This window comes from Muntiacus reevesi, chromosome 16 (genome assembly GCF_963930625.1).
Source record: "Muntiacus reevesi chromosome 16, mMunRee1.1, whole genome shotgun sequence".
NCBI classification, from domain to species: domain Eukaryota; kingdom Metazoa; phylum Chordata; class Mammalia; order Artiodactyla; family Cervidae; genus Muntiacus; species Muntiacus reevesi.
Window position 1 is genome coordinate 4,095,685 of NC_089264.1, and position 17,553 is coordinate 4,113,237.

The following is a 17,553-nucleotide window of genomic DNA, read 5'->3' on the forward strand; positions in this document are numbered from 1 at the left end:
GTCCATGTGTAGAGGCTTCTCTTGTGTTGTTGGAAGAGGGTTTTTGCTATGACCAGTGTGTTCTCTTGGCAAAACTCTATTAGATTAGCTTATTTAATTATTAGCTTAATTAACTTCTTTAATTCTTCTTGCAATTCAGTTTAATATTGCAAGTCTTCTTCTTCATTCATAATTAGTATATAACAAATAAACTTATTAAATTAAATTAATTTTAAAAGACTAGTTGAAAATTTTATACTCTGAAAAACAGGACTAACTCTACTAGAATAAGGTTAAGTTGTCTTGAACTTACTTATTGAAAGCCTATTACTCATTTTTTTTTCTGTTATGGATCAGTTAATTAAGGGAAACAGTAAGTTAATGAATATATGGTGAAAATATTAGTTTTGAAACATGTAGAAATTGCAACACAAAGAAGTTAGTGACCTATTTAGAATAAATTGGCTAGTTCCTGACTGATTGGTGTAAAGAGGGAAATCAAGAAAATCTTGAGTTTACAGATAAACTCGAGGTTCAAAACTGTGTTTGTAAATCAGTTATCTGACATTTGGTCTATTTCCCCAACGAAAAGAAAATTTTAGGTATGGCTGCCACTTGGTTATCTTATCAGAAAATAGCTGAAGTCTATTATTTGTACCCCAGAAGTACAGCAAACAAACCAACATTATTACAAAATACTTAAAACTAACACAACATAAAGACAACACATGAGTAATTTTGATTTTAAATTCAAGAAAGAGAAGGTATAATTAGGAGAATGAAAGAATTAACTGAAAATATTGAGTGCAGAGTCTGAAGATGACTTTTGGTCACTGATCAGGGACTTTTGGGATACATAACAGACACTGTTTTTAAGAGTTAATATGGATTTCCTGAGTGTGCATCAATTATAACACCTAATAGCTAAAAAAATACCACTTATTCAAAATGCATCCATTAAACATGCCCTTCAAAGCAGAGTCTTTGCATACACACTTACTCAGTCCATTCAGTTATGTCCGACCCTTTGGGCCCTGTGGACTGTAGCCTGCCAGTCTGCTCTGTCCAAGGAATTCTCCAGGCAAGAATACTGGAGTGGGTTGTCATGCCCTTCTTCACAAAACAGAGTCTTTAAGTGACAGTTTTTATGCCCTTTTCACTCCAGCCATTTTACAAATTCAGTTCACACATACACAAAGGAACTTTGCTGATTTTGGTTTTGCTATTCACTTAAGCAGATCACCCTTTCTCCTCTTCATTGTCTGACAAAATATCCTCCCACAAAGCCCAATTCAGATGTCACATCAATTAATTTTTTAAATTCTTTGACAAAATATTAGCTGTCCCTCTTCTGACCTAACAGAAGCAGAAGATATTAAGAAGAGGTGGCAAGAATACACAGAAGAATATACAAAAAAGATCTTCATGACCCAGGTAATCATGATGGTATGATCACTCTCCTAGAGCCAGACATCCTGGAATGTGAAGTCAAGTGGGTCTTAGGAAGCATCACTATGAACAAAGCTAGTGAAGGTGACGGAATTCCAGTTGAGCTACTTCAAATCCTGAAAGATGATGCTGTGAAAGTGCTGCACTCAATATGCCAGCAAATGTGGAAAACTCAGCAGTGGCCACAGGACTGCAAAAGATCAGTTTTCATTCCAATCCCAAAGAAAGGCAATGCCAAAGAAAGCTCAAACTACCGCACAATTGCACTCATCTCACATGCTAGTAAAATAATGCTCAAAATTCTCCAAGCCAGGCTTCAGCATACATGAACCGTGAAGTTCCAGCTGTTCAAGCTGGTTTTAGAAAAGGCAGAGGAACCAGAGATCAAATTGCCAGCATCCGCTGGATCATCAAAAAAGCAAGAGAGTTCCAGAAGAACATCTATTTCTGCTTTATTGACTATGCCAAAGCCTTTGGTTGTGTGGCAATAAACTATGGAAAATTCTGAAAGAGATGGGAATACCAGACCACCTGACTGGCCTCTTGAGGAACCTATATGTTGTTCAGGAAACAACATTTAGAAATGGACATGGAACAACAGACTGGTTCCAAACAGGGAAAGGAGTACATCAAGGCTGTATATTGTCACCCTGCTTATTTAACTTATATGCAGTGTACATCATGAGATACGCTGGGCTGGAAGAAGCACAAGCTGGAATCAAGATTGCTAGGAGAAATATCAATAACCTCAGATATGCAGATGACACCACTCTATGGCAGAAAGTGAAGAACTAAATAGCTTCTTGATGAAAGTGAAAGAGGAGAGTGAAAAAGTTGGTTTAATGCTTAACATTCACAAAACTAAGATCATGGCATCTGGTCCCATCACTTCATGGCCAATAGATGGGGAAATAAAGGAAACAGTGGCTAACTTTATTATTTTGGGCTCCAAAATCACTGCAGATGGTGATTGCAGCCATGAAATTAAAAGATGCTTACTCCTTGGAAGGAAAGTTATGACCAACCTAGACAGCATATTGAAATGCAGAGACATTACTTTGCCAACAAAGGTCCATCTAGTCAAGCCTATCAGAGAAGGCAATGGCACCCCACTCCAGTACTCTTGCCTGGAAAATCCCATGGATGGAGGAGCCTGGTAAGCTGTAGTCCCTGGGGTTGCTAGGAGTCGGACATGACTGAGTGACTTCACTTTCACTTTTCACTTTCATGCATTGGAGAAGGATATGTCAACCCACTCCAGTATTCTTGCCTGGAGAATCCTAGGGACGGGGGAACCTGGTGGGCTGCCATCTGGGGTAACACAGAGTTGGACTCGACTGAAGCGAGTTAGCAGCAGCAGCAACAGTCAAACCTGTGATTTTTCCAGTGGTCATGTATGGATGTGAGAGTTGGACTATAAAGCTGAGCGCGGAAGAATTGATGCTTCTGAGCTGTGGTGCTGGAGAAGACTCTTGAGAGTCCCTTGGACTGCAAGGAGATCCAACCAGTCCATCCTAAAGGAGATCATTCCTGGGTGTTCATTGGAAGGAGTGATGTTGAAGCTGAAACTCCAGTACTTTGGCCACCCGATGTGAAGAAGTGACTCAGTGAAATGATCCTGATGCTGGGAAAGATGGAAGTGGGGAGGAGAAGGGGATGACAGAGGATGACATGGTTGGATGGCATCACCGACTCAGTGGACAAGAGTTTGAGTGATGGACATGGTGGACTGGCATGCTGCAGTCTATAGGGTTACAGAGTCGGACACGACTGAGTGCCTGAACTGAACTTCTGACACCAATTGCATTTTGATTGTGTTTTATGTATCTCTTAATATTTAGTTTGTTCCCCCATTGAAGTATCTGTATTCATGCTTTGTCTGTAATACTAAGGGCTAGACTCTTGTGTAGACCTTTTCCACAGGTGCTCAGTAAATTGTTGTCAAATATAATTAAATTATATCAATTCAGGTTTCTTGTCAAGTCTCTAAGAAACTCCTCAGACCACCTTTGGCAAAACAATGCTCCCTTCAGCCTGATTCCCCAGCCCCACTTTATCTTCTTATAGAAAACTTCATAGTGGACATAAGTATCATTTTATTGTCTGTCTCCTCAGCAGAACTTGTGACCTGTGAGGGCAGGCACTTTGTTTCATTTATTGCACCATCCTACCCCCAGTGCTGGGGGCTGTGCCTGATCCAGAGTAGGAGTTGAATAGATCCACGTGACCAAAAGTGAGAGAAATATGAATTGAGTGTGTGTATCAAAATGCTGTCTAATAATTCATTGACTCTATCAGTATTTAGCCGCAGGACACAGAGCAAGTTGATAACCCACAACAGGCATCATTCTCCTATAAAATCAACAGCATTGTTAAAACAGAATCGCTGAGGTCTGGTGTCATTCCATTGTTCTCAGAGTAGGAAGTGAGAAAGACCATAAGAAAAGGACTTTAAGGAAGTGGATGTGTGAGGAGAAAAGAATGCTCCGGGCCACGCTGAAGGAGCTCCTCTCGGTGAAGTTCAGTAAAATGAAAAGCATTACTCACACTCTGCGGCCGTCTCCAGCGCTCCGGGAGAGGCTCAAATCAGGGAGCTTGAGGCCACCGCAGAGATGCTGGGCTGCCTGACAAGAGGCTTCCGGGGAAGAAGAAAGGCAAGCTGAAAGATGAGAGAGAGTGTATGTGTGTGTGTCTTCGTGTGTGGCAAGCTCCACATACTTCGAAATTTTGCCTCCATTTCCGGCAAACAATCACTCTGTTGTGACTTTGTCAGGGCCTGATTAAGCATGTGGCTCTTATGTGAATGAAAGAAGTTTTATCCATCCAAAGAACCACACTAGTTCGACGTTTACTAATAATTTATGAGAAAAACCTCTTTATTCCTCAAAGCAGACTAGCTTCTTATCTATCTCGTATCGCCACAGGACTTTGCTCTTCGGATCCTAGAATACATCACTGTGTCTAGAGTTGCACGCTCCGTCCTCTTGCCTCCTGGAGCCCACTCCAGCGTCTCCCCTCCCCAAGGCCTGTGTGTCTGAGACGGGCAAGGGCTTTCCTTGGGCTTTCTCTGCATCAGCCTACTACAGTATCCTTCCGTGTCTGTGTCTTTGTCTCTGTCCCCGCCATCCCACATATATTCATATATTTTATGTTTAATTAATAATAGGAAATGGCCCAAATTTAAGTTATTTGAAGGTTCTAGGCTGGTTCTGAATATAGAAACTGACCCCCGGCGGAGGTTTTGAAATTCCCCAAGTAAGACACCATAGAAAAGACATGGCTATCTAACAAGCAAGCAGTGACTTTTTTTTTTTTTGACAAAAATAAAGTTGGGAATTTTAGAGCGTGGCCAAAGACGCGCTGTCCTAGACAGCAGTGCCTGTCTGGTTTTCCAAAAAGATGCGCATGCATCGTGACGTCCGGACACTGGGTGAGGCCCACGTTCCTGTGGCCACGGAGCGGAGGACGGTCCCCCACGCCAAACTCAGAGTCCTGCACTGTTCCCCACGGCCTCCTCGCTGCACGAAGGCCAGACTTTCCCCGGTGCCCTGGGGAGCCGAGACCCCTCGGTGTTGCAAAGCGGCGGTGGCCGGGCTCCACCCAGGCGGCAAGGACTGGGAGCAGCCGCGGCCCACGCAGGCGCACTGAGGCCTGAGGCGGTCGGGGGCGCTCGGGGGCGGTGCGGGCGGCGCCCGGCAGGGCTGGGCTGGGCTGGGCGGGGCCGGACCGAGCCGCTGTGTTTCCGTTGCCTGGAGCCGCCAGCAAGCAGTGGCCGCGGCGTCCTCCGCTCACCCTCGCCGGCTCTGCGCGCCCCGCCGCGTTCCCCGCAGTTCGGGTCTGGGTGAGTGAGCGCTCGCCGCGCCCGCAGAGGGAGCGGGGGCGCCGGGCGGGCGCGGGGGCCGGGCGGACGGCGGTCTCCGGTTGCGGGGAGGGCGGGTCTGCGGCGGGGCGCCGGGGGGCTGTCTGGGCGCCTCGTGGGGTGTCCGGCCCTCTGAAGCCGCGGTCTTTTCCTTCTCTTGCAGTCCTGCGTCGCTCACCTTCTCCTGACCTGGGCAGGCGCCATGGCACAGGTAAGGCCCTGCGCCCCCGCGCAGCGCTCGGATTTACCAACTTTGTAGACTGCTCAGGAGTTCCAGAATTTGTTGGAAAGTCAGAAAAGTTTAGGAGTAAACGCAGTCTGCCTGCGGGAAACCTCATATTCCTGTGTAGTTCCCCCTTTGTTCCCTTGCCTGGGGAGAGTCCACCGGAACCTGCTCTCACCCCGCGCTGGCAGCCCCGCGGGCGCAGCCGACGGTGACGTGGCCGGATTTTTGTGCGCTTTTTTCCCGTGAGTAAATGTGTGAAAGGGAGCCTTCCAGAAAGCCCAGAGTTGCTGAAGTTAGAACCAAAGCAAATGCGGCTCACTGGTCTTGTGAAGCGAACGCATTTCTTTTTTCTTTTGACTTGATTTTATTTTCGGTAAGTTTCTTGTACTAGGGGTGGGCGTTGGCTTTTTCTAGTAGAGTTGTAGTGGAGCTTTTTCCAGTTGCGCAACCCAGCCTCACCCAGAGGAACTGTTCATCGTCGGCACTGGTTCCACCGAGCCCCATGTCAAAAGATTAAACCAAAGAGCTGCTTTTCCTAAGTAACGAACTCGTGGAACGAGTTCTGAATTGAATCTGCCTTGGGACTGTTTCAGAACTTGATTACCTAATAATATTGCTTTCTTTGCTGTGCATACATTTATCAAAAGTATAGGGAAGAGAAAGTCTTCTAAATGTCGAACTCTGTAACAGTTGACCGTGTCGTACAATCTTCAACAGTGAATTAAAAATCGGTACTTAAGACAGCTCCACCCCGAAACTAGTTTTACAGATCTCATCGATCTAACTGGCTTGTTAAGAGTCCAGAAACTTTTATTTAAACAAGTGTTTAAACTGCTCAAACAATACCCTCTTTCATGTATAGTTCACTTAAAAAAAAAAATCAGATCAACTTACCAAAATTGAAAAACGTTTCATAGTCTTCTCCAAGAGAAAATGGGAGGATTAAGAGAAGTTGGTAATTTTATTAAATTTATACAGTACTTCCATTCTTACTTCCTTTTTTGCTCTTAAGAATTACAACAAACCAATTCTCATATTACTTCTAGTGGAAACTTGGGTTTAGATTCTTAACTGTATAAAGGGTGCTTTTATATGGGATTAACTTTACTTGGCTAAGAATTATTTTTCCTATCTTGATATGCTGGTGGATGTAAATGATAATTTCGCAAGCATCAGAGAATAATTCTCTTTATTCTAGCTCTTTCGGCTATTTCTCTTTATCTCTTTTGTAAGTTTACCCAGTGATTCCTGAAGTTTTCTAATCAATTCCTTTAATTGTGTAGACTCCTTACCCAAAATAGCATAAATGAACACATTTTTCCAAATGTGGATATTAATAATTTCAAAGAATATTAATGTAATTAACATTAATTAAAAATAATGCAAAAATAATGTAAAAGGCTTTGTATATGCAAAACCTGGGAGATTGGTGACTTGTATTATAGAATTTTGTATGTGATCTCTATTACAATATAACCAGGACTGTTTTATAGCCAAGTCATTTTTAGTTATCATAAAAGTTACAAGTAATATTAAGAAAGATACAATGTTGAATTTTACAGTAACTTTGTTATTATCCTTGGAAACCATGGAAGTGAGATCGTTTGTTAAAATATTTAAGATGGGAGTTTTGTTGGCTTTATACTTAACTTTTGTTGGTGTGCAGAATGCACACATTATGGAATTGCACTTTAACTGTCTAAAATTTCCTTTGGGCTCTGACGTAATTGTAGGAAAGCTGAAGCACTTCAGTTAGGTTTCAAACAGTTTCCATGGTAGTTCCATTTGTTGATGTGTGGTTTGGGAACCAAAGGCCTCCACTCTGTGGCCATCTGTAGAGTAATGGAATCATGCCTGACTGGAAGAGGTGCACGTTCTGGCAATTTAAAATGTTTTGTTAAATGTGAGTGTCTCTTATTTACTGAAAAATGAAAATGCATCCTCCCACAGTAGTAATGCTTCACGTTTATGAACTAAATCTTCCATACCAATAGTTTTCTCTTTTTACTTAATATTGAGACCACCCTGCAGATAATAGCAGATACCCAGGAATCAGTTATCACATACATAGATGAATGTCATGACTGTTTTATTAAGAAAAACAGTATTGATGGGTCTTTGACAGGTAGTATTGATGAATCTTTGACAGATACCCTGGAGTTTTTTTTTTTTTTTCTGTAAACAAATACTAGGGATATTTTATACTCTTGTGCATATTTATATTAATAAAATTAATATGATTCATATCATATCAATAATTTTTAGTTAAATTATGTCAGTGCAGGGGGACAGGGCTGTAGCAAATGTTGGAAGCTACATAACAAGCGACATGATGTATACACAGTGGAACACTACTCAGCCATGAAAAGGAACACATTTGAGTCAGTTCTAATGAGGTGGATGAACTGAGAGCTTATTATACAGAGTGAAGTAAGTCAGAAAGAGAAAGATAAATATTGTATGCTAATGCATATATATGGAATCTAGAAAGATGGCTGATGAATTTATTTGCAGGGCAGCAGTGGAGACGCAGACAGAGAATAGACTTATGGACATGGGCAGAGGGGAGGAGAGGGTGAGCTGTATGGAGAGAGGAACATGGAAACATACATCACCATGTGTAAAATACAGAGTCAATGGGAATTGCTACATGACTCAGGAAACTCAAACAGGGGCTTTGTATCAACCTAGAGGGGTGGGATGGGGAGGGAGATTCAAGAGGGAGTTTCAAAAGGGAGGGAACATCTGTATACCTATGGCTGATTCATGTTGAGGTTTGACAGAAAACAACAAAATTCTGTAAAGAAATTACCCTTCAGTTAAAAAATAAATGTTTTAAAAGTGACATGACGTTAGACAAACACGTGTGGAGTTAGAGACATTTGTGGGGCAGCCAGCATTTGAGCTCTGACCTTCTCTTTCTGGTCCTAATTCTCGTCCATCAGTACTGAAATAGGTGAGATTCAGCCTTTCACTGCTGTGGGAGAGAGGTGGTCTGTTCTGGGGCTTCCCAGTTTTTCTCAAAGAGAGCACACTGGTTAACTGTAAACTGCTCATGATGTACAAGAATATAAATTACAAATGTGCCTGGTGTAAACAATGCCTGGATACTATTTACTTTTTTTTTATGTTTGAAACTGTTCATTTGGATGGTTTTATATTTATATGGTTTGAAACCACAGCATTCATGTTATTTTCACATAAAGTGCCAAATGAGTAGTAAATGATTACAATTGTTGGATCAGTCATATAATCTACTATGGTAACTTTGGGTACAAGCTGGTTGAAGATATTTACTAGCAAATAACCAAAGAGCTGTTAAAATTGCCTGAATTATTATAGATAGTAAATATTTCTGAATCTTTTCTCTTTTTTTCTCTTAACAATCAACTTGTGATTATAAAAGTGAATTTTTCATTATGTTTTAGGATCATCTCTTTAATCTGATATACCATATTTGGGGTTGGATTTCTTAAATAGAGTCTGGACCTATTTCTTTCCTATGGTTTTACTTGCTTACACAGGTTTTTTTTTTAAATCTCAGTATTTGGCTAGAACCAAACTACTTCATAGATATTCTAATTTATTTAAGTACTTAAAAGTACATTGTGTACTTCTGTGTTCTTTGGTTTGGAAAATCAAGAGTTGGCTCTATTTCATAGACAAATGATCCATATAATACATTTTAATTCAACTTAAGGTTTTATGTCTTTTGGCTATCTTTTAAGATAATGAAACTTTAAAAAGTTACTTTTAGACTGTCTAAACTTAGTTTTATTTATAGTGTTGTTTACAAAGAGTTAATATCTTCAGGGCGTTAGGAATGTCATGAAGCAAAAGGAGGCTGCATAATTTTTGGCTAGAAGCTTCATGAACATCACAGTTACCAGCCTGATTCATGTTTAAACTGTCCAAGATTTGAATAAGAAATTGTTTTGGTTGGCTTGACTTTTTTGCTCAATGATAGTTGACAAAGGCCCTGTGCAGAGCAAGCAGTATCCATGGAAATGGAGAAATTTGAAATGACTTTCATTCCAGAGGAATTGGCTAGATTTTGAGTGCCTTTTTTCATGCCATTCACTTTAAGGTCAAATCTCTCTGTAGTTACTCCCTTGGTGGTTCTGACGTTAGGTTACCTGTTTACACATGGCCTCTGCTGCTTTGGGTTAGTCAATCTCAGTTCCTAATTCCTTTGACTCTGGTCTTCATTTTGGATGCTGAGAAAGAACTCGATCCCAAGCTGTTTGACAGCTTTGCAAGCCACTAAGCAATTCATTGTTGTTGTTCAGTTGCTAAGTCATGTCCGACTCTTTGTGATCCTATGGACTGCAGCATGCCAGGCCTCCCTGTCCTTCACTATTTACTGGAGTTTGGTCAAACTCATGTCCATTAAGTCGGTGATGCCATCCAACCATCTCATCCTCTGTCACCCTTTCTTCTCCTGCCCTCAGTCTTTCTCAGCATCAAGGTCTTTTCCAATGAGTCGGCTCTTCACATCAGGTGGCCCAAGTATGGGAGCTTCAGCTTCCGTATCAGTCCTTCCAATGAATATTCAGAGCTGATTACCTTTAGTATTGACTGGTTTGATCTCCTTGCTGTCCAAGGAACTCTGAAGAGTCTTCTCCAGCATTGCAGTTCAAAAGCAGCGCTTCTTCAGCACTCAGCCTTCTTTATGGCCCCACTCTCTCATCCATACATGACTACTGGAAAAACCATAGCTTGACTAACCAACCTTTGTTGGCAAAGCAATTTGTTGTTGTTCAGTAAATCTAATTCTCTTATCTTGAGCTAGTGTCCCTTTGACACAGGTGGCAGGTTAGAGGTCTAGTTCTGAAATAAAATTTATTCATATAACCTGTATACTATTCTAAAACTTCACAAATATATCAGTTGATTTTTTATTTTTACAAAAATTAGTGTTCCTAGCACCTTTGCTTTGTGTTTTATGGACACATTTATTGGTTTGCAGAATATATAAATCTGTAAGCAGTTGATCATTTGAAAGGAGTGCATATTCCAGTCGGTGTCGTTTTCTTTGGACTCCAGTTCCTAACTGTTCTCTTTACTTTGCCATTCATGCATATATTTGTGAACGTTTGAAGCTTTTGAATTCCTCCTCTGTGCCAAGCCGGGTATAAAAAGGAAAATGGAACTAAGATTTATTGATACAAAGTTGCCATTGTCCTTTGTTGCCAAGTCCTTTATGCCTGGTGCTCTCTGTACAGTTTTGGAAATAAGTATTACTATTTCGGCTTCACAGAAGAGGAAACGGAGGTTCCTTAGCTGGGGTTAGTCATCTGGGACAAAAGAGGACAGGCATGATGCCTTGAGGCAGTAAGAGCAAAAACACATGCTCAGGGGTGTGGAGGAGTTTGGGAGCCAGGGCCCAGCGCTGCAGGCAGTCTGGTTCTGCTGGATTGAAAGGCAGGCAGGTGGCGGGTGATGGAGCCTGCCTTGGGAAAGGGTGCTGGAGAGGCTGTCCAGGAGCCAGACTTAGCGCGGACCATTCTGCAGGGAATGGGCAGCTACCCTAGAGCCAGAGGCTGGTCTGTGCCTCCGTCAGGTTTGCATTGACGAAGATGGCCCCAGGGTCATGCCGGGTGGTGGTGCGGGAGTTGAGGAGGGGAGCGGAGACTAGAAGGCTACTTGGGAATCTGTTGCTGTAACCCCTGTGAAATTTTGAGAGCTTAACCTAGGCAGTAACTGGGACTTTCAGTAGGAGGGCACTGTAGGAGAGAGCGGGCAAATTGGATGCATGAGTGAATGGGGGTTAGTGAAGGGCCACCACCCTTCAAGATGAGTGGCTTGCTTGATGAAGTGGTAGATTGTGTTTTTCTTTTGAGAAAGGAATGCAGGTTTGAGGTGAGAGAAAAACAGTGGAATTGTTGACCTTGAGTTCTTTATAGAACATTTAGGTTGTGCTGTGTAGCAGGGTGTATATGATTTTATCCTCTTTCATCTCTATAGGTCATCCCTTTGTTTATGTATAAGGGCTTCCGTGGTAGCTCAGCTGGTAAAGAATCTGCCTACAGTGCAAGAGACCCTGGTTCGATTCCTGGGTCGGGAAGAGCCCCTGGAGCAGGATAGGCTACCCACCCCAGTATTCTTGGGCCTCCCTTTTGGCTCAGCTGGTAGAGAATCCCGCCTGCAATGTGGGAGACCTGGGTTCCATCCCTGGGTCGGGAAGAGCCCCTGGAGCAGGATAGGCTACCCACCCCAGTATTCTTGGGCCTCCTTTTTGGCTCAGCTGGTAGAGAATCCCGCCTGCAATGTGGGAGACCTGGGTTCCATCCCTGGGTTGGGAAGATCCCCTGGAGAAGAAAAATGCTACCCACTCAGTATTCTGGCCTGGAGAATTCCATATACTATAATCTTTCATCTCTATAGGTCATCCCTTTGTTTATGTATTATTTATCACTTCTTGCAACTAAAGATTTGAAGCTTATTTTCTACCTCTCTTTAGGACTAGCCATGTTCATTAGATTTCTGTCTGTTGTTTTGATGCAAAAGGAAGTTGTGAATCCATGTACACTCTTCGCTAATATGAGAAATCTATAAACTTGATTATTTTCTGAAGCTTTGGTGAGAATGAATTGGTTAGTAAAATAGCTTTTCATGTGCTGTATGCAAAATGGCCAGTTGAACAACTCGATAAAATAGCCCCTTCATCAGAGGTTAATGCATTTGCCCACTGAACTGATTCAAAAGTATCACCGTTATTCATAGACAGTTAAAACTTTCCATTTTATTAGTATTTGCCGAGCGAAGGCATTCTTATAATTAGCAAGGTGGTAGCCATAGGTGCTTTAAAGAAATACAACAAAAGTCTAACTTATATTGACAAAATCTTTATTAAGTTACTAAACCTTTTCTTCTACTGTGTGTGCATGCGTGCCCAGTTGCTTCAGCCGTGTCTGACTCTTGGCAGTCCCGTGGACCGTAGCCTGCCAGGCTCTTCTGTCCATGGGATTCTCCAGGCTAGAATACTGGAGTGGGTTGTCATGCCCGCCTCAGGGATCTTCCCAACCCAGGGATCGAACCCGCATCTCCTCCATTGCAGGCGGATTCTTTACCACTGAGTGTAAACTACTTTATATATATTTTTTTACTTACCTAACATTCAAAGGTCAAAGGTAATTGGATAACTGAAGGAACCAAAAAGGAGCAGTAAGGGAAAGGAAGCTACGTGAAACTTAGCAATTGTGGTAGACAGTTTGAATTTGAGACTTTGAACTGTAGTTTTTACCTGTTTTGATGGTATTGAGCAATGGCAAAGATAAGGACTTGAGATCTTATTTTTGAACCCTCGTGATAGGTGTCTGTACTATACCTCTCAGTGCTCTGGGAAATTCTGCTTTTTTCTGATATTAATTTACTTTGTGTCTCAAATCATTATCCTGTTGCCGTGGCTTCTCGCTCATTCCTTGCTTATCTCATTTCTCTCCTACGACAGTAATTTTCAGGGTTCTTTTTTTTTCCTCTGCTGATCTCTGAGTCCCATTATCACAAGAAATATTAGTGGGCCTGCTCTGTACTTTGCCCGTTAGATGAGACGTCAGCTGCTCTGATTCGAGAGGAAAGGCAGGACTGCCCTTGGCCTTCCCCCCTTGCCCCTTTATTGGTGGCCTCCAGAAGGCTTTTTGCAAAACCTGAGCCTCTGTACAGCTGCTCAGCTACAGGGCTTTGCTTAATGGTTTGTGGCTCAATGAATACCATGTGGAATGGTTGGTAGGTGGTCAGGTATTGATTTCATAGAACTAGATGACAGACTTAGAGTTTAGTTCTCCTTTGTGCCTTCAGTTTAAAATGTTCCAGACCCAGGTGAATGGGTCTCATATTTAAATTTGAAGGGCTATTTTTGTATTATTTTCTTGTGTCTTAAATTCTAGAAGAGCAGCCTTCCACTTGTGTTTTGGTTTAATTTTATTCATTTTATTTTGCATACCTAGTCTTCAAACATAATGAACTTTTTCATTCAGAGAAAACAAAAAAAAAATCCCACAAAATTATAGACCTAGAAGAATGGGTAAGTTTGAAGTTGCGAGTTAGCAGAGTGAATTACATGTTTTGGCCCCCTGTTGTCTAAGCATCTATGATAATTCCCTTGGTTATGGCACTGGTGGCAGAGAATCAGAGTAAATGAGGTGAACTGAGGACAGACTCAGGGAACAGTAGCTGCTTACCCTTGGAATTCACCTGGGGAAGGCATGTGTGTGAACTCGAAGCTAGCAGCGAGGCTAGGAAGCGGGGTAAGCCCTCTGTGAGTCACTGAGAGTCCCGTGGTTTGGTTTGGTGTGGGCGTGGGTGGGGATGGAGCTGGACACCGCTCTCCAAACAAGGGTTCTGTCTGTGTGACTCACGTCCTGTGATTCACATCTGGTCCTTACTACTTCGTGGCTTCACTCGCTTACTCACGATCACTGATCAAGTGGAATGCAGCAAGAATGTTCCCCAGTTTCTAGAAAACTCTCAGAAATACAACCACCAGATATTTCTTCTTCACAGTAGCTAAGACGTGAGGAGATACCCCTGTCTCTTTTTTCCCTTCTTCACCTCATTTTCCTCAGGATCAGGGGTCAAATGTCTCTCCTTTTAAGGCAGACCCCTCCTGTCTCCTGTTCTTAATCTCTTCCCTATTTTTAACTTCTCTTTCTACTGGCAGCTTCTTCAGAGCCTGTAACCTGGATAAAGTATTTTTTAAAGTGTGTTTTTTAAAAATATAAAAACCCACCCATTTGTGCGATGGGCGTTCACAGAGATGCCCGGCCTCTCACTTTGGTCCTTGGTGTCCTTCAGCCAGACTTCGCCCCCACGGGGACCTCCTGCCTGCCAGCACCAGTGGCCCCGCTGCCGCCTCCTCTCACGCGGCTCACGCCCCGGGGTGTGCACGCTGCCTTTTCTTCCTTTCCTTGGAGTGTTTTTCTGCTTTGGCTTCCGTTCCATCACCTTTGGATTTTACCTTTTGCCTTTGGGAGGCTGAGTAGCATCCTAGTCAGGAGCCCATGGCCCGGTGGCCTGTGTTGCGTCCCAGCTCTGCCGCGTGTTTGCTTGCCGGTCACTTGAGTGACCTGCCAAACCCTTCCCGGCCATTGGGTTTCTGCACATGTGAAATGGGGTTTCACTGAGAGGACCCCCTGAAGCGCTGGGCTCATCTGCTCTTCTGACGGCCACTGACCTGCCCCTCGCCTCTGGCTCTTCTCTCCATTCAGTTAGCCTTGTCTTTGATGAAGGCGGCGACTGCCACGCCTGCTGTTGGTTCAGTTTGTGAAGGAAGGCAGAAGCAGCCTTCCTCTTCCCTTTCCAAAAAACAAATCATGCTAAATGGTTTCCTTCTGCCTTGGCCCTGTTCCAGTCTGCCTCTGCCTTTCCATTCCCCTGCCCTGACTTTGATCAGGCCTGTTTTAGCCTTCTTCCGTTCGGTGGTTTTTAAGCAGCCCTTCTGTCTCCACCGCGCACAGCTCTGTCCTGCTGTCCCCGCTGCCGCCCTGCAGGCTTAGCCTCGTTTTCCGGGGTTGCTGCAATGCCCTCCGGGGCTTCCTCGCCAACCAGGGAGGTCTGGCCCAGTGACTCCCAGCCTTCCTTTCCCTGTGGTGACCTTTCACTTCTTTCCTTTTCTCTCCAGTCTTCCTGCTGGCTCCAATCTGTTGAAACACTTAACTCACTGTCCAGAGTGCCACATCGGTTCCTTCTCTCACGTCTGTATGCCCCTTGAAATACCTGCCTGCCCTTCTCTGCTTTCCTGAGCCTGCCTGAAAAATCACAGGCATCTCTTCAGACACTGGGGGGAAGTTTTTCTTTCTTTCTTTTCTTTTCTGACACGTTTTAAACTCGTTATGTTATATTGGGATACAGCCAATTAACAATGTTATGATAATTTCAGGCGAACAGTGAAGGGGCTCAACCATACACATACATGTGTCCATTCTTTCCCAAAGTCCCCTCCCATCCAGGCTGCCACATAAAATTGAGCAGAGTTCCCTGTGCTATACAGTAGGTTGATCCATTTTAAATATAGCAACGTGTACACATCTATCCCAAACTCCTTAACTATCCCTTGCTATGGGGAAGGTTTTCTGATTTCTTTTCTTCCCGCTTTTCTCATCTTAGTCCCTCCTTTATGTGCTCACATTACCCTGATGAAATTTCTGTGTGAATATACTCTTGCACTTGATTATTTACACGTCTGTCATTTTCTCTTAAGGGATCATGACTTTTTCCTAGCCATTCAAAAAATGGTTTTGAATGAATAAATAAGCAGACAGGTGAACTAAGTCATTCAAGTTCTCACATTGAGAAAACCCATGGTGTTTATTCGTTTTTTGTGATGATATTGATGGTATCTTTCTCACCGACTCGAAGTGGTCTTACTAAACAGAAATTGCGGTTGGACTTGAGAAATAACTTTCCTAACCCATACTAAGGCCGTTTCCTCAAATCTTACCAGTTTTTCTCCCAACCTAATGTTCTTTTTGTAATTATATTGAACCACTTGAGGCTTCCGGTATTCAGCCATTTCAGATGCTAGTTGCAAGTCCAGATTGTCACCTGTGCTTCCTACTGACTGCCTGTAGATTGGGATTTCCAGTGACCACATCATTGGCTTATAGAACTCAGAGACATTTTACTTACAGATCTCTAGTTTATTATAAAAGGATACAACTCAGGAACAGCCATGAGATACATAGGGCACGGTATCTGGGAAAGAAGACATCCTGTGTCATTTATGGGGTCTGAAGAGCTCGGGTTACCATAGTCCTTTATGTCTCAGTGTGGAAGAGAATTCAGTGAGAGGTAAAGTGACAGATAAGAAGTGATTTATTAGAATAGGATGCTTGTGAGGTTTACAAGTGGATGGGGAGAAATGCCATGCCGAGAATTTACTGGGCTGCAGTTTTATAATCAGAGGAAAAGTGGGGAGAGGGAGAAGACCTCTTTGTCTTTCTTGAGTAGACATCCTGTCTCCATCATCAGTTCCTCCTCCAGGGTGGGCAGGGGAGTTTTCTCATCCCTACATGCTCAAGCTAGGTCCACAAATTATTGTTTTCCATGTGTGAGGAGAGGGTAGGGGTGGGGATGAAAGTTGCTACCAGTCAATACTCTAGGTTTGGGGATTAAACTGGAGAACATCTCTTCCATGGGGTTATATACTTTTGGCCACATCATTATAGCACTAAGATCTTCCTGTAGGTTCTCTCAAGGCTAACTCTGTTTAGAGGAAAGAAGAATCTTTCTTCTTGCCTTGAATGAGAGAAAACTACTGTTAAAAAATTATTCTCACAGTTATTAACATGTAAGGAAGACTTTCAAGACTGTTGCAGTGAGGGTCATGGCTATTTCAGTAGAAGGGAGAGATTGGGTTCAAGTGCAGATACAGCACAGGTGGCTGGGGATGTGTAAGCAGTGAGCAGACTGAGGGTGCCAGTGGGTGGGAAGTTACTAAGAGGAGACATCAAGGGCAGAGGATTCTTTCTGAACTGGCCTCATAGGATTCTTGCTAAAGGCAGCCCACAGATTCATACATCAAAGATGGAAGAGGAGGAACTTGAACAGTTACTAAGTATCTCGGGGATTCTCTGTAAACTGACTCTGCAAGATTCTTGTGCAACTGGGCTTGGCAGGCTGGTGCCAGCACTTGTCAAAACGAAGGTTTCTGTCTAAAGTTTGGTCAAGGAGAGAACTTGTCTCCTGAATCTCGAGTGCTACTTTAGGAGGTGTAATTCAATCCACTGAAGAGAGGTCATGGAGCTGGCCTCTGGTGCTGCGTCTGCGGAAGTTCTTCCCCAAGGATAGCGCTCTTTTTTTTTTGTCATCTTTTATTTGGTTGGTTGGTTGGTTGATGTTCTCATATTGTTGGCAAATGCAGCAATTGGATGTTAAGGTGGAAGAGAAATTTTTTTCCTTGTAGGAGATTGCGCTTCCATGCCTTCATAATAAAATACAAGTGATTGTAAACCAGACAAGCATTCTCAACCTCCACTCCTTGTAGTTCTTTATTTCTCAGTTTTAGATGGAACCTTGCCAGGAGTTGTGAGGTACTTCA

General features: G+C 43.1%; 1 protein-coding gene across 1 annotated transcript in view; it reads left to right on the plus strand.

The window, feature by feature from the left end:
• Positions 1–5,091: 5,091 nt before the first annotated feature.
• ANXA5 (annexin A5) overlaps positions 5,092–17,553 on the plus strand; it is a 31,057-nt gene continuing 18,595 nt past the window's right edge. The window contains exons 1-2 of the mRNA XM_065907554.1: positions 5,092–5,269; positions 5,451–5,498. Of these exons, the coding sequence (XP_065763626.1) occupies positions 5,490–5,498 (9 nt within the window). The 5' untranslated portion in view covers positions 5,092–5,269; positions 5,451–5,489. The remainder of the gene's footprint in view (positions 5,270–5,450; positions 5,499–17,553) is intronic.